At 41.2% G+C, this 20,344-nt stretch overlaps 2 protein-coding genes across 3 annotated transcripts in view; one reads left to right on the forward strand and one right to left on the reverse strand.

Annotated features, from left to right (window-relative positions):
• Positions 1–13,895, forward strand: part of LOC112571820 (cadherin EGF LAG seven-pass G-type receptor 2-like) — a 58,933-nt gene extending 45,038 nt beyond the window's left edge. For both annotated transcript variants that reach the window (XM_025251128.1, XM_025251127.1), the window contains 13 exons: positions 922–1,053; positions 1,290–1,486; positions 1,856–1,996; positions 3,233–3,327; positions 3,613–3,778; positions 4,304–4,543; positions 4,904–4,943; positions 5,230–5,327; positions 5,738–5,862; positions 6,798–7,072; positions 7,696–7,765; positions 8,286–8,454; positions 9,129–13,895. In XM_025251128.1, coding sequence (XP_025106913.1) covers positions 922–1,053; positions 1,290–1,486; positions 1,856–1,996; positions 3,233–3,327; positions 3,613–3,778; positions 4,304–4,543; positions 4,904–4,943; positions 5,230–5,327; positions 5,738–5,862; positions 6,798–7,072; positions 7,696–7,765; positions 8,286–8,454; positions 9,129–10,040 — 2,660 coding nt within the window. In that variant the 3' untranslated portion in view covers positions 10,041–13,895. The remainder of the gene's footprint in view (positions 1–921; positions 1,054–1,289; positions 1,487–1,855; positions 1,997–3,232; positions 3,328–3,612; positions 3,779–4,303; positions 4,544–4,903; positions 4,944–5,229; positions 5,328–5,737; positions 5,863–6,797; positions 7,073–7,695; positions 7,766–8,285; positions 8,455–9,128) is intronic.
• Positions 13,896–14,108: 213 nt separating this feature from the next.
• Positions 14,109–18,658, reverse strand: LOC112571821. The gene is made up of 2 exons (XM_025251129.1): positions 18,329–18,658; positions 14,109–16,859 (listed from the first exon to the last, which is right to left on the reverse strand). Exon 2 carries the CDS (start codon positions 16,383–16,385, stop codon positions 15,651–15,653), a length of 735 nt encoding a protein of 244 aa, XP_025106914.1. The 5' UTR covers positions 16,386–16,859; positions 18,329–18,658; the 3' UTR covers positions 14,109–15,650.
• Positions 18,659–20,344: the final 1,686 nt, after the last annotated feature.

Here is a 20,344-nt window from a genome sequence, read left to right on the forward strand (position 1 = left end):
TGAGGGAAACTTTGTTTTAAATCCCCTTTTGGTACATTTCTTCTGCCAAAACATTATCAAAAAGAGACATTTTATTAATAGCAGTACACGAAAGTGGATTTAATCAAATCACCGACTCATTGGATCCCATTATAGCGGGTTTTGAGAATGCCAACCGAAATGAAGTACCTGCAGATTTATCAGTCTCTTTATGTGAAAAGGATTTACTTAGTGTCTCTCAAAACACAGGTAGGCGTTGAGTAGGTGTGAGAAGTGTAAAGGCCAGTCATTTAAGAAGGTTGGTGGGACTAAGACGAGATGTCTCCAAGTTCGCTTCAAAGGCAAATTTTTTTTGGCCTCCCAATTCCCTTAATCTATTCACTGGAGCCACTTGTAGTCTGAAATATTAAACAGAAAACAGAAAATATGTCAAATGTGTTTTGCCAGTACACAGAAAAATAGATAGCGATCATGTTTACACTACCTTTTCCCATGAGCACCAAAGAAAACGTTTTATCCCTGTCGTCATGTGTGGTTCTTTTAATAACAACGTCTAGTGTTAACTCATTTACTAATTCCCGAAATTAGAGCAAAAATTATGTTATGTTCACGAGATAGAAGCATTCAAACATCAGTCTTCCTTGGGGCTTAGGAAATAGGTCATGACCTCAGTTCCTGTAAGGTGAAATATGTCAACTCGCTTATTGGGCAACGAAACTCAAGCATATCACAGAAATATAAATTTAGGTCAATCCACTTATGCTTTCCTGACAAGAAATTAATTAAAAGCTTACTATATATTTGTGTAACAAACTAATAACAGCTGCATGCTGAAGCTCGGTATAAACATTCATCCTAATTACTTGACACTCGGGCTAGCGCGTCATCATTTATGGGCTGAGACTATGGTCAACCGATGAAGTTACTTCATCACCGTTGCAGGTTCCAGATGCGAAACGCAGTTATCACCTTGTGACCTTGACCCCTGCGGACCGGGCCTGCGATGTCAGAACTCGGGGACATCCTACACGTGTATCTGCTTAAATGGACAAACACCGCCATTGTGCAAACCAGGTTTGATCACTATGACATGCTTTCTGCTTTCTGTCTAACCAGTCTTAGTACTACACCAACAAAAAAATGATTTTCTTCTAAATTGGACTAATGTAAAGATCATATATATAACTTCTTTTTTCATTTCTTGCGGAGGTAATTAAGAAGTGAGAACAATTAACTGTTTTTCTGCAATGTATCAAGAGGCGGTTTGAATGGTGAAAGAAATGAACCCTTCCCCTGTCGATATGTTGCAGTGTGTCGTGAGGAAGTCACATATAGTACGAAAACTGGTCGCTTTAAGTGGCCACAGACAGGTGTAGACGAAAATGCGCGAGTTTTCTGCCCATTCGGAGGCAAGATGGGCAACGAGAGTGTTGCCACACGGAAATGCTTGTCGGCAAGTGGAGGCAACGCCATCTGGGCTTCGTATAATGACAGCGACTGCAGAGAGGTAAGCGTGTGGTTCCGCTGAGCTCTTAGCTGTATCACGCTGCTGACAATCATTCTCAAAAGTAATTTTGTCTGTTCGTATTTTAAACAAAATACTTTAACTCAAATAGACAAGTGACGTTTGATAGAGTGTCAGTAGAAGAATTCCCAGAGGCTAATTTTTTTCAGTTTGTGAAGGAGATAAACTACTCATTTCTCATAGAAGACTGCATTCTGTCGTAGGAGCGTAGACTTGGGGTCGAGATTGATTATTGTTGTCATCGCATCACGTGTAAACATAAACGTACTTACTGAAGATGAGACGGGCTTAGTTATTTAATTTCTGTGTTTACTTTTTTCATCGGAAATGTAACCAATCACTTGTCTGCAGCTTGACCTCATGGAGGCTGGTCGCAGACTCTCTCTGCTGAAAAACTTGACCTCAACTCCATCCTCGCTGGGAGCTACGGACGTGGACAACATTACGTCAGCCCTAGAGGAGCTGTACAGCTTCACGCTGATGGAGCAAAGCGTACGTCACACCCACACATTTCAACCGCTGGCTCAGTCTCAACAGAGATTTTCGGAAACTGTTTAAATATTTTGACTTTGGACTCGTTAACTAACTGTACAGACTAGACATACCAGCTTCTTCTCCAATGTATTATGAACAGTTGAGAGGGAAAGAAGTGCCATCAAGAACATGACCAGAAAAAAATTAGTAATTAATATATCAGCCATACATTGAGTAAAATAATCAATGTACAGAGAAGAAGCATAAAACCTCGGAATTGCCTGATAGTTTTATTGTATTGGTAATGTATTGGCATTGCATTGTAAAGCAAGTTTGAACCAAGTTCAACATGTTGTAGCGAGTTCCAGCGTCCTTACGTTCGCCCCAAAACTTTAATTACACAAGACATTCTCATACAACGTTGTCAAAGTCAAGTGTTTAACGGCATTTTCTGTTTAAGAAAAGCCTCTTACATCTGTAAGTGGAAGAATAGTAAGTTCTAAAAACGCGGCAATGTTACACTGGCGATCAAATGGAATCTTTTTCAGTATTTGGTTTTTGAAACTAATGTTTGACAGAGATTCAGAGATTAAAATTTAGATGTGTTTAGCTAATCATTACTAAACACAGATAAAAAGAGTAACTCAGTTTTAATAATAAAATCATTATCTAAAATATAAAAAATGACTATCCTGTTTACATGTAAATAGCTTTAGAGATTATAAAACTAATGTATACTTTATTTCCGTCGGAAAACAGTTTGAAATCAAAGGTGTGTTCCTGAACTGCTCTTGCAGATTGGTAAAGTCATAGAGTATATATTGTATTTACGTGAGTGTTTCAAAATCGTGTGTGGCTTCAACAGTAGGCTAGCACAGCAAGCTAGGCTCACCTCAGTCTCAAAAACTATAATTGTAAGTCTGGTAATTATGGTTAATCCACATCTAGCGATGACGTCATGTTTGCGCACTTGCCAAATTTAGTTTCACAGGATGTTGAGCCTCCAGGTGCTTTCTGCAAGAAGTTACACCTGCTGGTCTGACATCACGCGTTATTCATAAAAGAACTCCCACACCTGTTCGTTGCCATAGTACTCTCTCTCTCTCTCGTTTTGCTTTTTCGCACCAAAGCAACGACTGGTGCTGACATATTTGACCATTTTAGCATGTTTAACATTTTTGTCACCAATCGAAAATACTCGAAAATTTTCTAAACTTGCTTCACGCAACATCATTGCTATGCATACTCTTGCAGATTGCAGAAGATTTGATGAACGTCATCAGTAACCTTGCTGACGTCAACAGCTCCATCACTATCATCAGCAACAAGAACAACGCCACCAGCGATCGGTCAGTGCCTTGTTCCTAAGATGCTTGTTGCAGAGATAACATCAGCCGCAGGATCTCTAATGCCTGAAATGTTACACTCTAGACATATGCTGTTTAGCGCTCATTTTATGCAAAATATTTTAATTGTAACTTCACACTAAAGTAGATAAACTAAAATACATCCCAACGTCAAAGTAGATAACTCGCTTTGGCAGATTCATGACATCAGTGCGTTACGGATTGCCGTGTATTAACTTTAGTCCAGACGTTCAAACACATGTATAACATGCTTGATTCCTTACGCAGGCTGCTGAAGCTGCTCAACGATTTTAGTGCTGATGTCATCGTGAAGCCTGGCAGCAACATCACTATGACGTCACCTAATTTTGAAGTGGTAGCTGTTGACGTGAACGACACAGCGTCAGACGTCATGTACATCCCGTCCATCGCGACAGGAGGCAGCGTTAAGCAGGTTGCTCTTTCTCGGCTTCCTCTGTTGCACGCTAAGTTTATCGCAGACATTAAGCTCATATTGTGTGTAGAGATTGTGTAAACAACAGTAACATAAATATTCCATGCGATGGTTTTTTTTTCTCACAGAAACGAAACAACAACTGCCTATTTCATTGTCCTTGAGGTTTTGTTTTGTTTTTTTGTCTTCGCCTTCAAGATCCAAAACGGTCATCGTTTACTCTTTCAAACAGCTTTTTTCTTCTATATTTCTTTTATCTGCTTTATTGGCTCGTTCTCTTTTATCTACGTAATATTCATTTTCACTTGTTTGACTGTTTTTTTTCTTTCTCTGCTCACCTGACGCATTCTGTTTTACCTTTTTCAACACATCTTTGATCAGTTTCTCTCTTGCGCTTCAGTGTTTTTCTCCTACGCATCTTCGGCAAAAGGGAGAACCTGACAGCTTCATCCGTAAATCATTTACTTGAAGACTTAACAGAATTCGGCTTTTTAAAAAAGTGCCCTTGACCTTTACACTCCACAGCTGGATGTAACCATCACCATCCCCAAACAAGCTCTGGAGCTCGGCAGAGACCAAAGGACGCCACCGACCGTCACGAGGGTGCAACTCGCTGGTCACCGTAAATCTCAGTTCTTTATCCCCAACGACCTGGTGTACGGCAATGACGTCATCCAGACTAAGCCGGTGATAACGGCCACCATCAAGGGGAAGGAAATCGTAAATCTAACCTCCCCTGTCGTGTACAAAATAAGGAATCTGCATGTGAGTGAACAGTGATCATCGTCATCGTCTTCTGTTTTACTTCTTCTCTCTACTTCTTCTCCTCTCTTATCTTTTAAAAGTCTTTCTTTCATAATACTTTACTTTCATTTTATCCTGCTTTCTTCCCCTACTCGCCTTTCTATTTTATTTTGATTTTACCTTATTACTTTTTACTATTATTTTTGTTATACATTAAAAATTTAAGTACTACTGCTATTAAAAATACAAGCATTTCTTTCGTTTCTTCTAAAGTTAAAAAATCTCTTTTAAGATGTGGAAAATGTAACATCAGCTTCGAGAAAATATTCTGTGGGTTTGCTTTGTGTTTATAAAATATGAATTCTTGTATCTGTTTTCAAGGTATCGTCAAACTACACCTGTGTCTTCTGGGACCCGGATAGTAAGAATTGCATTTAGTCTCTCACTTAATTGGTGATGCACTATTCACTCCAGTGGAACTGTCTCAATTCAACGACTAAGCAATCAAATAAAAAACTGTCAATGACACTTTACAATAAGTTTGTAAATATTTATTATATGATCTTTTAAAAAAGTCACGGTGCCTGAATAGTCGGTTATCAGTATTTTATCAGAAGTTTATCTTGATACATGTGTATATTGTGGATTGTAGGGGTTTTGTGTGTTTTCTGAACTGCCGATAACCCTGTACGCCATGTTTACTGCAGATCACGCTTGGTCAACAGAGGGTGTAGTAACGGTTTCAAAGAGCGGCGACTACACCGAGTGTCAGTCAACTCACCTCACTAGTTTTGCTGTTCTCTTGGTAGGTACTTACGTCCCTTGAACCACAGTTCTGCAGAGGCTCTATGAAGTGCAGGAATTATCTTATTCACATGCTTTCTCCCTTGGGTTGTACAGCTTCACCAGGGGTTAAAAAAAGTCTGTGGCAATAAATGTCTGTCGACATGTCTTAGTTCACCATGCGAAACTAGTTTCCCGTATCTGAGCGAATGACACGCTAGATGTTCTCTACAAAGTCTTGCCCAGAACAAGGTTAAAATCCGGAATGTATGTTTTGTTGTCAATGCCAGTAGGAGAGCTAGAGCGATATATGTCGATTAGCAAATATGTAAATATAATGTGACGTCATAGTTTTGAGGTTCGATCCTGCCAGCTACTGAGGTCAAAGGTTATTAGGAGTATCAATAATATTCCGTGGTCACGTGCTTGCAGGATCCCTCTCCTGGATTTGCTCTCAGCAGTGCCCACGAGATGGCGCTAACCTACATCTCTTACATCGGTTCGGGCCTGTCCCTCGTCTGCCTGGTGGTAACCACCTTAACCTACAGTCTCTTCAGGTTTGTATTTTTAACCACTGGCTACTGTAGCAAACAATCCTGTCAAGTTTGTGCCTTTAACTACTAGTTACTGTAGACAACAGTCATGTGAAGTTTGTGACTGTAACAAGTAGTTACTCTAGCCCAGTGGTTCTCAAAGTGTGGTCCGCGGACCACTAGTGCTGATAAAGGGGAGAAACCATAAACATTTATGGATTTTTCCCAACGAGAGTGTTTTCCCTTTTGACTGCAGTTTATAAATACATATAAATACAAACCAGGACAAACTATAATATAATTAAAATTATAAATTTTTATGTGTTTCCTTTAAGCTACTTTTAACGATTCGTCAATTACGCAGCGTAAGAACAGACAAGAACACAATTGTTGAGCTGAGCTGAGGCTATCAATCGACTCAGATCTTTAAACAAGTGTTACCATAACATGTTTATCATTATATTTCTTTGTGGTCTGCCGGTACTTAATACAACTAAAAGTGTTACGACACTTTTTATATTTACCCGTTAATCATTTTTGCTCTATCAAACATTCAGTAAATGTTTTCTGTGCTTTCAGATGATATATATCTTGGTGTGTATGTTATGTCTAAATGTAATTTTTTATCGGTATTGGTGGGATGCGTGTAAGAAATCGTTCGCTGAGAACACTTTTGGAGAACAAATATGTAGGCAGCCTGACATAATACAGATTGACTTGCTAGTGAATACTTGTTTGACTCTCGATGCTGGTTACTCAGTTTATGTATTTGTTTATTCCTTTATTCTTATTCGTCACCCTCTTCTTTGCTTCTTCCTCTTTTTTTTTCCCTCTCCTTGTTCTTGTGGCGTTAATTCCTGAAATAAACTCTGCCCTTTTTGATGTGTTAGACTTCTGTCCACCACATTCAGTTTCTGTAAGCTTTTTGAAGAATGTATGCCATCATATCATTTTGAAAGGAGCCTGAACAAGGACAAGTCGGGCAAAATTCTCCTGAACCTGTGTGTGGCCCTGCTGTTGCTGAACATCGTGTTCCTGGCCAACGGACTGAGCGCCGGAAGTGACAACAGCACCAGAGCCAGCTGCACGGCCGTGGCAGTTATTCTACATTACCTTCTCCTGGCCTCGCTGGCTTGGATGCTGGTGGAAGCAGTGGAAATGTACCGAGCCCTTGTCACTGTCTTCTCCAAATACGCGCAGTGCTACATGCTCAAGCGTTGTGTGGTCGGCTGGGGTAGGTTGACGCGCCCTCTAGTGGCGAGGTATACATGATATGTTAATACTTGTCTCATACGTATGTGTGTATGCTTGTGTTTTTGTGTTACATAATCTCTTGTCTTTCGCTATATCAATATCCTCAGCTGTCATGTGTTGATGAAGCGTCTGTGCCACTCTTTTTCGTGCGTCCCGACCATTGACAGTCATAAGCTTTACCGTCTGTTTTGTCGCCAGTAGCCCGTGCTTTAAACGTCTGCACTCAGAGCTCTGAGTTGGTCTGTCTTTTAGGGTTTTTTAGAAAAGCCTTGTCCATCGAGTTCAAGTTGCCGAACTCAACGCCTCGAACTCACCATCCTTACATCGACTGCTTTCCTGCCATAATTCTCATGCTGTGATATTGTGGCAATGTCATATTTCCGATTCTCTTTTCCGTCTTGCATTTATGATTAATGATATCTCTGTGTATGTATGTAGATATCTTTTAGTCCTAGTATGCTATGTGCGTTTTGCGTCTTCCTTTATTGCGTATTTAAATAAATTATTTTTAAATTTAAATTTATTGTTATTATACGGGTGTTGATATCAGCACAAATTCCGCTATATGACTGCATATTTATGAGACTTTATGTGCGATGACAGGGGCACCAGTCCTCATAGTGGCGATCACGTTGGGAGTTTCCAGAGAACATTATCAGTCCAATGCAGACTTGTAAGTCATTGGAATGCCTTCCTGGCTTTCGTTAACTCTATGTGCTCTGTATCTCCAATATTCTTTACTTTAGTTAATTTCAATAAGATAGAACAAGCTAAATATAGCAAAAGATTAATGGTCACGAGGATGATGGCATGGTATCTGATGCCAAATACAAGTCTGCGAGCTGCTTTTCTGTGTTGAGACAGACCGAATAATTGTTTCTGCATGTCGTGTTAGATACAAGGGTTGTAATACAAACGGGATATTTTATAGAAGTTCTAGCAGACCCATGCATTCTTCTAGATGTTTAACTAAACTCATGGATCCTTTTCTAGGCGTTGTAATATAATCCAGGACCTTCCCTTTGATATTGTAATAGAGCAGGTGATTGTTCTTCTTGTAAGAGGCCCAAGTATCTTATTAATTTTATGATAAAGTAAATGATTTTTACGAAAGGTTGTAATAAAAACAATAATCATTTTTGACATTTTGATAAAACAATGATCTTTCTCTGACTTTGTGATCGTTCTTTCAGCTGCTTCCTGTCGAGGTCAAGCCCCATAGCTTACTACGCCTCATTAGTCGCCCCAGCTTGCCTCGTTCTACTCGTCAACACTATTATCTTCATCATGGTCACAAGGGTCATCCTTAAGCCGAGGTTCCAGCAACAGAAGAAAGATCAGGAGGGCATTACGCCCGCACAGGTATATATATATTTAAGTACTACAGATATACATATATAAAATTATACATATAATTACATATATATATATAAAGAATTTAACGTGTAAACTTTTGTAAGTTTCACAAATGCACAGGTAGATTTTTCTTCCTGACTAACGCTTGAAAATGCACCTCCTTCTTTTGGGACATTTTTATGCAGATTAATGTGATCACATTGCTTTGTTCCTCTCACGTGATTGCTTGTCTTGCTCGTGCTGTAGCGTTCACGTCTTCCTGTTTGGTTGCGTTCTAAATATTTGTAATGGATTAGGAAAAAAAGACAAAGAAAAAAGAAGAAAATGAAAAAAAAGAAAAAATACCGAAAAATGGACAAAGCATAGTTATTGACGCGATTACAGCACACAGTTCCACAGAGTACAGTACAACATAAAAATTAATTACTGTACAGAATACAGTACAACAAAGCACAGTACAACATTACTGGTACACAGTACAACATATACTATAGTATAACAGAGCAGATTAATTACTGTACAGATAACTACTTTACAGCTGAAGTAATTGCGGCACTAAGTAAGATAAAACCACTTCGTTAATATATTGCTGTACTAGATACGATATACTATAATACTATACTGTACTATAAGATCTTGAGTGACTAGTCATTTAAAGACCAACCCACTTGCTGTTGCAGGTACGCGGAGCATTCACCGTTATGTTCCTGCTGGGAGTGACCTGGGTCTTCGGACCACTGGCCATCAACGAGGCTAAAGTGGTTTTCAATTACTTGTTCTGCATCCTCAACTCACTGCAAGGCTTCCTCATCTTCGTCTTTCGCTGCCTCTTTAACCCCGAGGCACGACTGGCGTGGGTGCAGCTGATCAAGACGGGTACCCTTAAAAAGCGGCGAGGACCGGTTCCATCTACATTTTCCTCGGATTCTTCTTCAAAGTGCGACTCTCACCTCAAGTCCAGCGCTACGGGAACGTTTCACAGTCGCCAAGGGGGCGGAGGTCACGGAGGGAGCGGAGGAGACAGCTACGTGGGTAGCACAACGACCACCAAGACCAGCCTTATCCAGAGCAACGGTTGGCATCCCAAGATGAATGGGTACGCGGGGGCACACGGCCTTGGCGACGCAGGTGACAACTTCAGAGCGCAAGACCAGCACAACCAGTCAGAAGAGAAGAGGACTGAGCAGGAAGAAAGAGACGACAGCAAAGAGGATCCGGAGGATGAAGAGCAGGTGAGCAGCGAACTAGACTATGGCTCTAGCGAACTGAACAAGGGAGACGGGAAAATTATCTCCCCTGCCGTGGAGGCCGATGGGAACAGAGATGGAAAAGCCGACGGGGTTATCATAGATGTGGATGAAAATGGGGAAAATATGCACGACCTTCACGATTCTCTTGAGGAGAACCACACTGTGACGATGGCAGAGACAACGACGACTCTGACTTCTACCAGCAGCGACAGAGCACGTGAAGAACAGGTGACGTCCTCTCACGTGACCAGCATACAGCGTCAAGACATCGCTGTGGTGCCTCGCTCCTCTTCTATCCAGCACGAATCAAGCGACGAGAAAGCGATGCTGACCAGCTTGTGAAGTCCTAGGCAAGTGCTGACGCAAGAAAAAGTGCATAAACTGTCAGTGACATAAAGGAAATCGACATGATCATGTCCGTGATAAAAGTGGGTAAAAGATTGCTGTGCTACATGATCTCAGAGTCAGTGGCCAAAGCTCCACATTTTTTTTTTTTTTGGAAAAGTCGTATGGTGGCGCTCAATGCTCTGTTTTCCCATTGAAGAAGATGAGTCACTTCTTTATGGCATAAGAGAGATATGAGGAAAACAAACCTCACTGAGGCGCATTGAAGCGTCTGCAAACAAAGACACATTGCTTTTCTTTTTAAAACTTTAATAAATTGTTTCTAAGTGAACACGCGATAATAACTGTCCTCGGAGGAAACTGAAGAGCAAAAGGAAAAAAAAACCAACTTCAGTCGATTGGTCCTCAAGCATCCAGAAGGCAGAAGCAAAGCTTACAAGACAGACCTACTGAATGGCAAATAAAACATTGGACTTCTAACAAGCAGAATTGCTTGACTTTTAAAGGCAAGTTTGATGCGTCTAATGTGCGGTGCACTTCAATGTTAGGAAAGCCATGTTGTTTAGCGGAACTCCTGAAGTTTTAATTATAAAAATAAGAGTGTGTATGTGTGTTTTCCTTCCCCATTTCTGTGCACTGAGGATGAAACATTTTCAGTCGGTGATGGCTTTAAACTGGCAGTTGAGTATCCGGAACCTTGAGCGTGGTTCGTGCAAAGGTATTGCTTACAAGGGCGGAAAAGAGTTTAGAGAAGTGTGGAGGTGCATTAACTCAATGTGAACACATCCTGAACTATGAAATCACTTAACACAACGTTCTTTTCTTCGTTATGTATATACACCTGGACACAGTGTACAACAGTGGTAGACCTTAGTCGTCAGTATCTATAGTCCGTCTATTTGTTCATCCAAAGAACGGTATCAAGTGGATTGCTGTCTGGGATGCCTACAACGCTGTTACCCATTCTTTTGTGACAATGGTTGTTTTGGATGGATGGCTTGACTGTTAGGGTGGGGTTAACGAGACTCAGCACTCTTCAGATGTGATGGGTTAAAAAGCCAAAGTAACTCGGGGAATGCCGAGGGTGAACATGTCTCACTGAGGTCACAAGCACGATGGCAGCAAACCAGCGAGTGACGTCATGAAGTGTCGCGTGCAAAGCGGTTGTACGTTCGGCTTAGAAAGTGAAGCTGTTATTATTTTTCACAGGATATATATATTTGTTGATGATGCTGCTGAAGACGTTGTGACGTTTTTGTTGTTTTTCTGCTGATAACTATGATAAGTATGCACTATTTTCGTCAGGGATTAATTCTCAGAAAGTCCAGGCACTTGAAAATATTTATCAGAAATCAGGGTTGGCTGATTGTTTAACATCCATACGCTCCGTGCGTGTAGGCGAAATTTAGAAATTATGGGAAGGAGGGGTAAGCAAGTTGGAAGGCAACAGCTTGTACAGATGCCTTGTCAGAGAGAGACCTGCCAACTTTGTCATAAAACCCTCGCCATTCTGTTAACTGGTGTCCTGTAATTAAATGGCCTGTTTCTTCTGCTTCATTAGAGGTACATTGTCAAGTACCCATGAGAAATAAGACAGGCTAAATCTCGTAATAAAGCCATATTATTTTAGTGCTACACGATAAAAGGACAGGTTGTCCAGCCGAAAGAAGAATAAAATGTATCGGAAATGTTTCTTAAAAATTTCAAGACACCGTTCTCATCTTGGCTGAGTACACAGTCTCCTCCTTCCTTGAAGATTGCAAGAACTAGGCACAGGCATGTGCAATACACAATGAGGTGATTATTAGTTAGGATTGTGTGGATTACTGAGCACGACCATCTCCACTATACAGTGAGGCGCATACACCATTAGCTTGTGTTGTAGCGCTTGTTTGTCAACATTGCTGTGTCTGTTTACTGTGAATCGTTTTCTGTTTCATGTGCACCATCGAGTCAAACGAGGTGCACAGAACTGCTTAGCTTGCGGGTATTCAAACGATCGATTTGAAACATTTTCACAAGTAACCAGCTGGAAATATTTGTGCATCTCTTTATCAGTGTTTATTTTCCCTTTTTGGGTACAGAAAGCAGCCCCAAACGGAAAAAGGGTTTTAACGAAGATGTGGTTGTGCTCTGATTTTGTTCTGCATGGTTCTTGGTGAGTGAATCTTAGAGTGAGCAAGTTCAGGTGAAGAACTATGTTCGTGAGTTGATAGACACGTGAGTTGTTGAGTGAGTGGGTGGATGAGCATCTGATAAGTGAGCGATGAAAGGAAAATAGCTTGATTTCTTGTCATTGTTATAAAGTTATTTATAAGTTTAGCCCTTACAGCTCAGACCCGAGGAAGCAAATATATCCTGCCAATGACAGTTCTTTGAGGAACTCCCGTGTACTGATTGCAGAAAGTACGGTTGTCCCAGAGACAACCGACATAAACAGACTGCCTTTGGGAACACAAAAGTGAATGTGATACAGAGATTAAAACTATGCGGATTTATTTTTCCCGAGATGAATATGGAACCAACAAAATCAGCCAATCAGATTGCACTTGTGTCCAAACCTACATCATAAAATTTGTAGTTTTCACCATGTTTGGTAAAGCCGCTAAAGTACAGTGGTAAAAGTCAGGTTTTTTAAAATAATTTCTTTCAGCTTCCTTCTTATGTGCATGAGTTATTGTTTTTTATAGCTCTTAACATTTTTTGTTTTGTTAGTCTGCTCGCTCGAGAAGCATGCCTCTGGGTTACTGCATGTGTTAACGTTGGAATTGGGCTTTGAATTTAACCGTTTTAACTGCGTTTGTTTGGACCTTCTTTCTTTGGTTGATCCCCTTATTCGTCTTGGGAACAATAATTTCATCCCCGGTAAACTTTCAAACTAATTATTATCTCTCCTGTCGCCAGACAGAACTTACGTATTATTGCCAAAGAAATCGTAATTATCACAGTTGCATTACAAAGATGAATGTCATAATACGAGTATGCTGCATTTAACCAGTAAATCCTGATTGATCAGCATGTCATAGGCTCGCACCTACTCGACAAGTTTCAGCATTCTCACTTGTGCATCACGTCCTCTGTATAGAGAGTGAGCTCTAGGGGCTTAACTTCGTTTTGCTTTCTTCACTTATAAATTTGTCTCTGTGGCTGGCCCTATACACCTCAGTCAAATTTTCTTACCTGTTGAAAGTCTCTACTGTGCTGTTTATTTATTTTTAAAAGATTTGCTTAATTTTGCAAGGATTTGTGGGGTAAAGGTAGGGGTATCTGTTCTCTGCTCATCACTTAAGTTCGACATTTGCCCCTATCCCTAACTGACAGACTCTGCATGCACAATTCAGTTGTAAAATAACAGATACCTGCGCCTCACTCTCATCTTTTGTTGAACCTAAATAAATTTGTAATTGCCAGAAGTACATCTGTTAGACAACAACTGAATCGTGCTTACAGAGTCTGCCAAATGTTGCGAACTAAAGTTCTGGCTAGCTAAAAGATCGTGAACTAACGTGTTCTAATCAGGTCTCTTCCAGCATTAATGTATTTCATACACAACCGTGGATTTGACTATCCATTTCGTGGCGAAAGCCTGTGAGAAAGCCCTTTGACAGACAGCTGTGAACTGCATTCTTGTTTATTGTTGTGAAATCCAACTTTGTTATTCTTGTAGTACAAGGCCACAAGTCGCAGAATGGCAGTGGGCCTTCCCAGCCAGCTTCATCGATAAGCTTCATGATGGTTTTGAGCTGATGATATCTTATGTTGACCGTCTGCCAGTCCTTTTGTTTTCTACGGTGCTTTATGTTCATGTACGATGCATTTACGTAGTATTTATCAAATAAATACCAGCTTACACTAAACAGTGGCTTTCAGCTTTTATGTATATATTGTTTAGCAAGATAACTTTTTACATGACATAATTACCTTGTTTATAGACTTACTCCTAACTGTAAACGGCGTACCAAAGTACACTAAGTGTTTTTTTGGGGTTTTTTTGGAAACTGACCTCAAGTGAATGTAAATAATAAAATTAATTTTATCACAAGCTGATTGATACACACGTAAAGCAGAATTAAGGTTCTGTATTTCTGTTCACAAAATCATCACCAAGCTTCCCTAACTTTTAAATAAGACCCAGAAAATTAAAAGGCAGCCGCAATACCCGAGAAAACCCAAGCAGACAGGGGAGAGAATCACAATGATCCTGGGCGGAAATGGAGCATTTTTATCATCAAAGTTATACAAAACGACATTGAACAAGACTTTAAAACATCATGTACCCACTTTAGCCCACGTGACATTTTCCCAACCCCTGGTGTCGGCGTGAGGAGCGCCCAGGCATTGCGAGCCAACATGTAATGCATATTGTGACCGACATGGCGCAGTCAATAATGTGCTCAATAAAATAAGTGCATCGAGGACAGGTAATCGATTGTGCTTTTAATATTATCGGCGTTCTGTTGGTTGGAGTCAGCAAAATTTGTGAGCAGTAACTAGCAGTGATTGGGAGGAGACAAGATTACAGAGAAGCGCGCAATAAAATGCAATAAATAAGAATAATTCTCCCGCAATCAAAGTATCTATCCAGGTCGCGAAGAGAATTCATATAGTTCTCATGCTTTCGTCACTTTTTTAACGAAAGACTACTCTGTTATAATTGCTTTCATCTTTTAGCTGCTTTATTGGATGACACTGAAGTCCTTTTTGTCTACTTGACTCTTACTATTTCTGTCCAGTGCTGACAATGCTGCCCATGATTTCTTCTTTTTAAAAATATGTTCTTCCAGCGACAGATATTAGCACCGTAGCCTATACTGCAGCAACAGCTGACTACAATTTATGATGATTAATTCCAGGGATTAATCTTCTTAGTTGTGCAATAAAAATTTGCTAATACGTTGTTCCCTCTTGCTCAGCAAGATTGACAAACCCTCGTCTTTCTCGGTCCTATGAGGATGAACCAAAAGTCTAGTTTTTCTAACAACAGAAAATATCTGAACCGGAAATTACCTGGTGTATTTAAATCCATGGAAACATTAGGTCTACATGGATGCTAGAAACTCCTCCTGTTAAAGAAATATCTTCGATGCGTTATTTATTTGTCCAAAATTTCAGTAAACAATTCGTTGTAACTATTACCACCTGTTTATGGAATCATGGGATTGTTCCTGCTGCTTATCTGACGGCTTTCCTTTTGTTTTTCTTCTGATTGCGTTTCTTTTTCTTCTTTTCGCGTTGAATTTTGAGGTTTGGTTGTATTACTTCCTCTTTGAGCACATCCACATTGTTAGTCGTCGTCACGATGGGAGGCCACTCAAGCCAGACCGTTCTCGTGTGAAAGGGTTCGTCTTCGGTGTCCAGGTCCCGTTCCTTCTCCATCTCGGCTACGAGGTCAGCAGTGTTCATCTCCGGTGGCTTTCTCCTTCAGAGGAACCTTCAGGACTTGGGGATCCTTGATTCCTTCCAGAGCTCGCCGGCGCAGGATCTCTTCCGCGTCCCGCTGGATCTTGCTCAACGTGGAGAGGTCGCCGGTCAGGGTCGCGTTCATCAGGCGCTCGCGCCGAACTCGCGTGCCGTACTCCGTGTTCATCAGCGCCATCTGCTCCCTCATCACCAGCTCCTCCAGCCAGTCATCGACCTTTTCATCGTCCGCCGAGGCCCGCACGACTGCGGCTTCCTCCTCGTGCCTGTCCAACCACTTCCGGAGCAGCCGCCACCGCAGGTTGGCGTCTTCTGGAGCCGCTTCTTCGATCGCACGAACATCTGACGGTTGTCTTGCATCTTGTCCTCTCTGTTCGCCGAGGCTGCCTGCTGGGCCGAGATGTTTGCTGAGGTCGAGTCTTTTGTGGCGGCAGAGTGCTGTGGAGTAGTGGCCAGCTTTTTCCTGAGAATGACATCAATGCCCTCGGGATGCCGTGCAGTCTGATCGTCGTCTCGCAGGTCACGTTTCTGTCTGTGTATTTCCACGGCGGTCTGTGAATTCTGCAGAGTCCCGGTGTCCCAAACACTGCTACTAGAACCTTCTAGATCGTTGCCTACCACGAGCATTTTGTTATGATTGATTGTCTGTTCATCCCTTTGTGTCTCATCACTTTGTTTGCCATTTTGTGCCGTCAAAGAAAATCCGTTCTTTCTCGCTTGGTTTTCTACTTTGTTATCACCAAAATACTCTTCTTCTTCATCTCTGTTCTCCTCTGGTACTTTGAAGCTATCTATCCGCTTTTGTCGTGATAACGGTTTTATTTCAGCGACAGAATCGTCATCCTCTTCGCCGATGACATCATTCTGCTGAGCACGGTCTATGCTCGATCGCTTCATTCTCAGCAGCTGCATGAAAATTTGCATTGCTTCTCTTTTCTCGAGACAGAATCCTCTCCTCCAACAAGCTTCTATCCTTAGAGTCCTCACCCGTAAGATCCTTTTCTTCAGTTAACAGTCCGTCCACCCGCTTCACCCTCGACAAGACAGTCTCGTCTTTATCACCATCGGATGTGACGTCAAGGAGACCGTTCTGGTCTTCCGTTCTTTTCTGCCTCGAAAGCACCTTGCCGCCATCTTGTGCATCATCAGATCCTATCTCGTCCTCCACACCGGTTAGTCTCGCAAAGTCTCCTCGCTTAAACGAGACAACTCAGCCTCTTTCTTGCTTATACGGGATTCCAAGTCGTCGAGTCTCTTCTGACGAAAGAGGGCGCTGTTCTCGTCCATGTTGTCCGCCCTCCTCTCTCTGCCGTGGGATGTTTCATCGAAGTCGTCGAGTCGTTTTTGTCTGGAGAGCGTCAGCTCTTGTCCTGAGACTTTCCAGTTCGATGTTGCTATCTGAAGAGACACATACATGACTCAAGATTTTTCTAGAAACACAATAAGCAACAAGTCATGAGTGTGTATACCAGTAAATATATTACTGAAGCAATACAGTCACAGATTAAATTCTTTTTGTGTGTGTGTATTTGTGCTTTTAAATGCGTGCAGCTGGGAGAACAGACGTTTAGCAATAAAAATGTTTATTCTATTTCTAGTAAAGTTTTCAGTAAACATCAGGCAAAAAAAAAAAAAACAACATTAAAACACAAACATTAACACAAGCAGCCATTAATCTCGCACTAAAGTGAGTTAATTCCGCCTTTTGAAGCAGGATTATATGTTGTCTGCGTGTTACAAGTGGCACACAGACTCTAACAGCAATCTCGACACGTTGTGGGTGGGATCATAAAACTCCATTATGAGTGGGAAGCAGATGTTCGGGAGGGGCTGCCAGTCCAGCTGAGGTGTGCACGTGACAAGTGTAGCTCTGTCTGTCTCTCTCTCTCACACACACATCGGACCAGCAGTCTATCGAGCTCTCGATAATTAAAAATGACATTTATATTAACATGATTTGGACACACCTATGAAGATTGTTTTAATCGAACATCTAGATTATAAGACTTTGAGCCCAAGCATATATTTGAGTCGACTGTTAAAGTAATTAGATGCTTTATTAATTCTAATTATTTTCTCCTCTTGTCAGTGCGCAGGGGTGTGTATGTTGTTTTTGTGTGTGGGCGTGTGTACGCGTGTCTACCTGTGTTCATGAGAGATGTGTTTTATGTATTGAATGCGCCTGAGTGTTTATATTGTGATAGCGGTGCCCTAAGGTGAAGCAGTCGGAGAGAGAGAGAAACAGTATACACAGCATTTGTGAGTCTTCGGAAATTTCTAGTATACAACGCTCCACTCCTATGTCAGCTTTGTCATTTTACCCCGCATGCCTTTCAACAAGCTCCAAAAGAGGTGAACAAGTTTGCAAAATCAACTTACTTTTGCTAAAATGAAATTCCCGAACTCTCACTAACAAGGTGTGTGCTGTGACAGAATAACCCGTGATACAAGGAGAGTCTAAGCAAACAATTTGAGAGTCAAGTGGCCTTTAACCTATCCCATAATTTAGTTTATGAGGCTTTGCTTTTAAATTTGAGAAGAGAGAGCGGTGGGGGAGGGGCTGTAATTTAGAAAAACTGGAAATTGTTGTGTTCTGGTATGTGTTAACTAAATTAGTAGAACTATACAGCTGTGTGGCTTTAAATTGACACTTCGATCCTCACCCTTCCAAAAGTAGACGTACTGTCTATAATTCAACAAAAAGCAACCTATATAGAGCTCTCTCTCTCTCTCTCTGCCTGTCAAGATATGTATATATCCCTAAATTATGATAAAATAACAAACAATCAGCAAACAAAAACTAATCAAATTATCACCCTACCAAAAGTTTTCAGAACACTGGGGATAAGAAGTAAAATGGCACTGACCTGAGTTACTAGAAGTACAATCAAGACAATTGTCAGCGAACCACACAACAAAGCCATGCCTCTTGTGACTGTCTATGAGGCCAACTGTAGGATGGTCTTCTACTCGCTGCCCAGACTATCCAGGTGATCGACATGAGGCTGACGACGAGCGATGAAAGATGACAGGAACAGCAACGGACGACATCAGATCTTACAATCTCGTGAGGAGGACCTTGGTGCTCGTGGTCATGGTGAGCCTCAGGGCTACGTGCCCCCAGAGTTGTAGCGACATGCGCAGTGCGCACAACCGGCGTCAGACTCGCGAATTACGTGCAGTTGACGTCCATTAGCCGGCAGCTGCGCTGCAATTACTCGCGTGCACAGCTGGCGTCAGGGATATGAACTTCACGAGCTGCACTCAATACGCCTCTGTACGCTTCCTGTCCAATTATACTTCGTCTGTGATTTTATTGTGCTTTTAAAGAGAAATATTCTCGCTTATTACAAATCACCTGATGTACAGTAAATGAAGTAATGATAATCGAATTGGTAAAGAGCACTTCTGTGTGAAGGCGAGCTGAATGCGCTATACACGAAAAGATTACAGAGTGTGCATAATTATTACTTTCTGAGGTGGAAATAATAATAATAAAAAGCACATTCCCATGGACGCAGCTCAATGCTCTTTGCAAGATGTTAAGGACATTAGGCAGTGATTCTTTATGACAGAAAACAATCAGGCACACAAACTCACAGACAAGGTGGAGGAATCTGAGTACTTGGAAAAAAACTATGAACAGCAGACACTCATGAACAAGTGTCATATTAAATGAGAGGCAGTGCCGAAACCGAGATACGAACCGACCACAGCCGAGTCGCACTTTGGTGGTAACTAGCGTTCAGCCACTGTCCTCATGCAAATTATAAAAATAAATCAGTGACAAGCCATTATGAGTTCGTCACAGCAAAATGTCTTTTTTCACAGCTAGAAATGTGGTGTTCAGAACAACTACCTCATCTGCTCACAACTGCACCACAGATGCTTTAAAAAAGAACCTCACTAATCATGAAACATAAATAACCGTACCTACTTAAAGTTTTATATGAGATAATGAGGGATGGTACACTTGTGTGGCTGTACATTTTATAATGCTGATAACCTCGTATTGTTCTCACTTTAGCTTTTATTTCACAGTGGAAGTACATGGCCAGCTGGCTGGATGGTCCGGTGGTTACAGAACTAAGAACAAGTACACAAGCAGCTAACTCGACAGGAAGACAACCATAAAAATAATATTCATGAATCGGTTTAACCTTTACATTTGGAAATTATCAACAGAATAGAATTTACGTGGCATGCGCTATGACAGTAGTGACCTTCGCCATTTGTCAGCCGAGCCGTGACCTTTTCTGTGACGAGTGTTTGGAGAGTGGAGACGGGTTGGTTGGTTGTTTTACTTCGTGCCAGAGTGGGGTAGAGAAACAAGAGAAGAGGTCTGTCACTGAAAATATATGTTGTCACATTACAAAGCTTTTTTTAAAATGTATTTTCACTAATTTAAGCTTCTTATCAGTCTTATAACAAAACATTTTATACGGAGAAAACGGATGAACTTAAAAGAAATCAAAACAAGGTATCAAAAATAGCAATAAAACTATTTTAAATCTTTAACTGGAATAGAAAATACATGTGTATATGCGCCCACGATTTGTATGTGGGTGTGGGTGTGTGAGAGAGAGAGAGAAAGAGAGAGATGGACAGACAGAAAATGACAGTGAGCAAGAGTGAGACAGTATAAAAAAGTGATTTTCAACATATCATGCCCGGGGCATAAAATGGAAAAATAGTGTATTGAACAACATGAAAACATTACTAGCATACTTTTCAACATTCTGAAATGAAGCAAAGAACTGCTTGAAAGAATGGATGACTTTTTATTTGTGATTTATTTGCATTGTTCTTCACTCTCTTCTCGGTCCCCTCAGGTGGTGGAGTTAGGCCAAGCGAAGTTCCCCAATCTCGTCATAACAATACCA

This window comes from Pomacea canaliculata, linkage group LG9, assembly GCF_003073045.1.
Source record: "Pomacea canaliculata isolate SZHN2017 linkage group LG9, ASM307304v1, whole genome shotgun sequence".
In the NCBI taxonomy this organism is placed as follows: domain Eukaryota; kingdom Metazoa; phylum Mollusca; class Gastropoda; order Architaenioglossa; family Ampullariidae; genus Pomacea; species Pomacea canaliculata.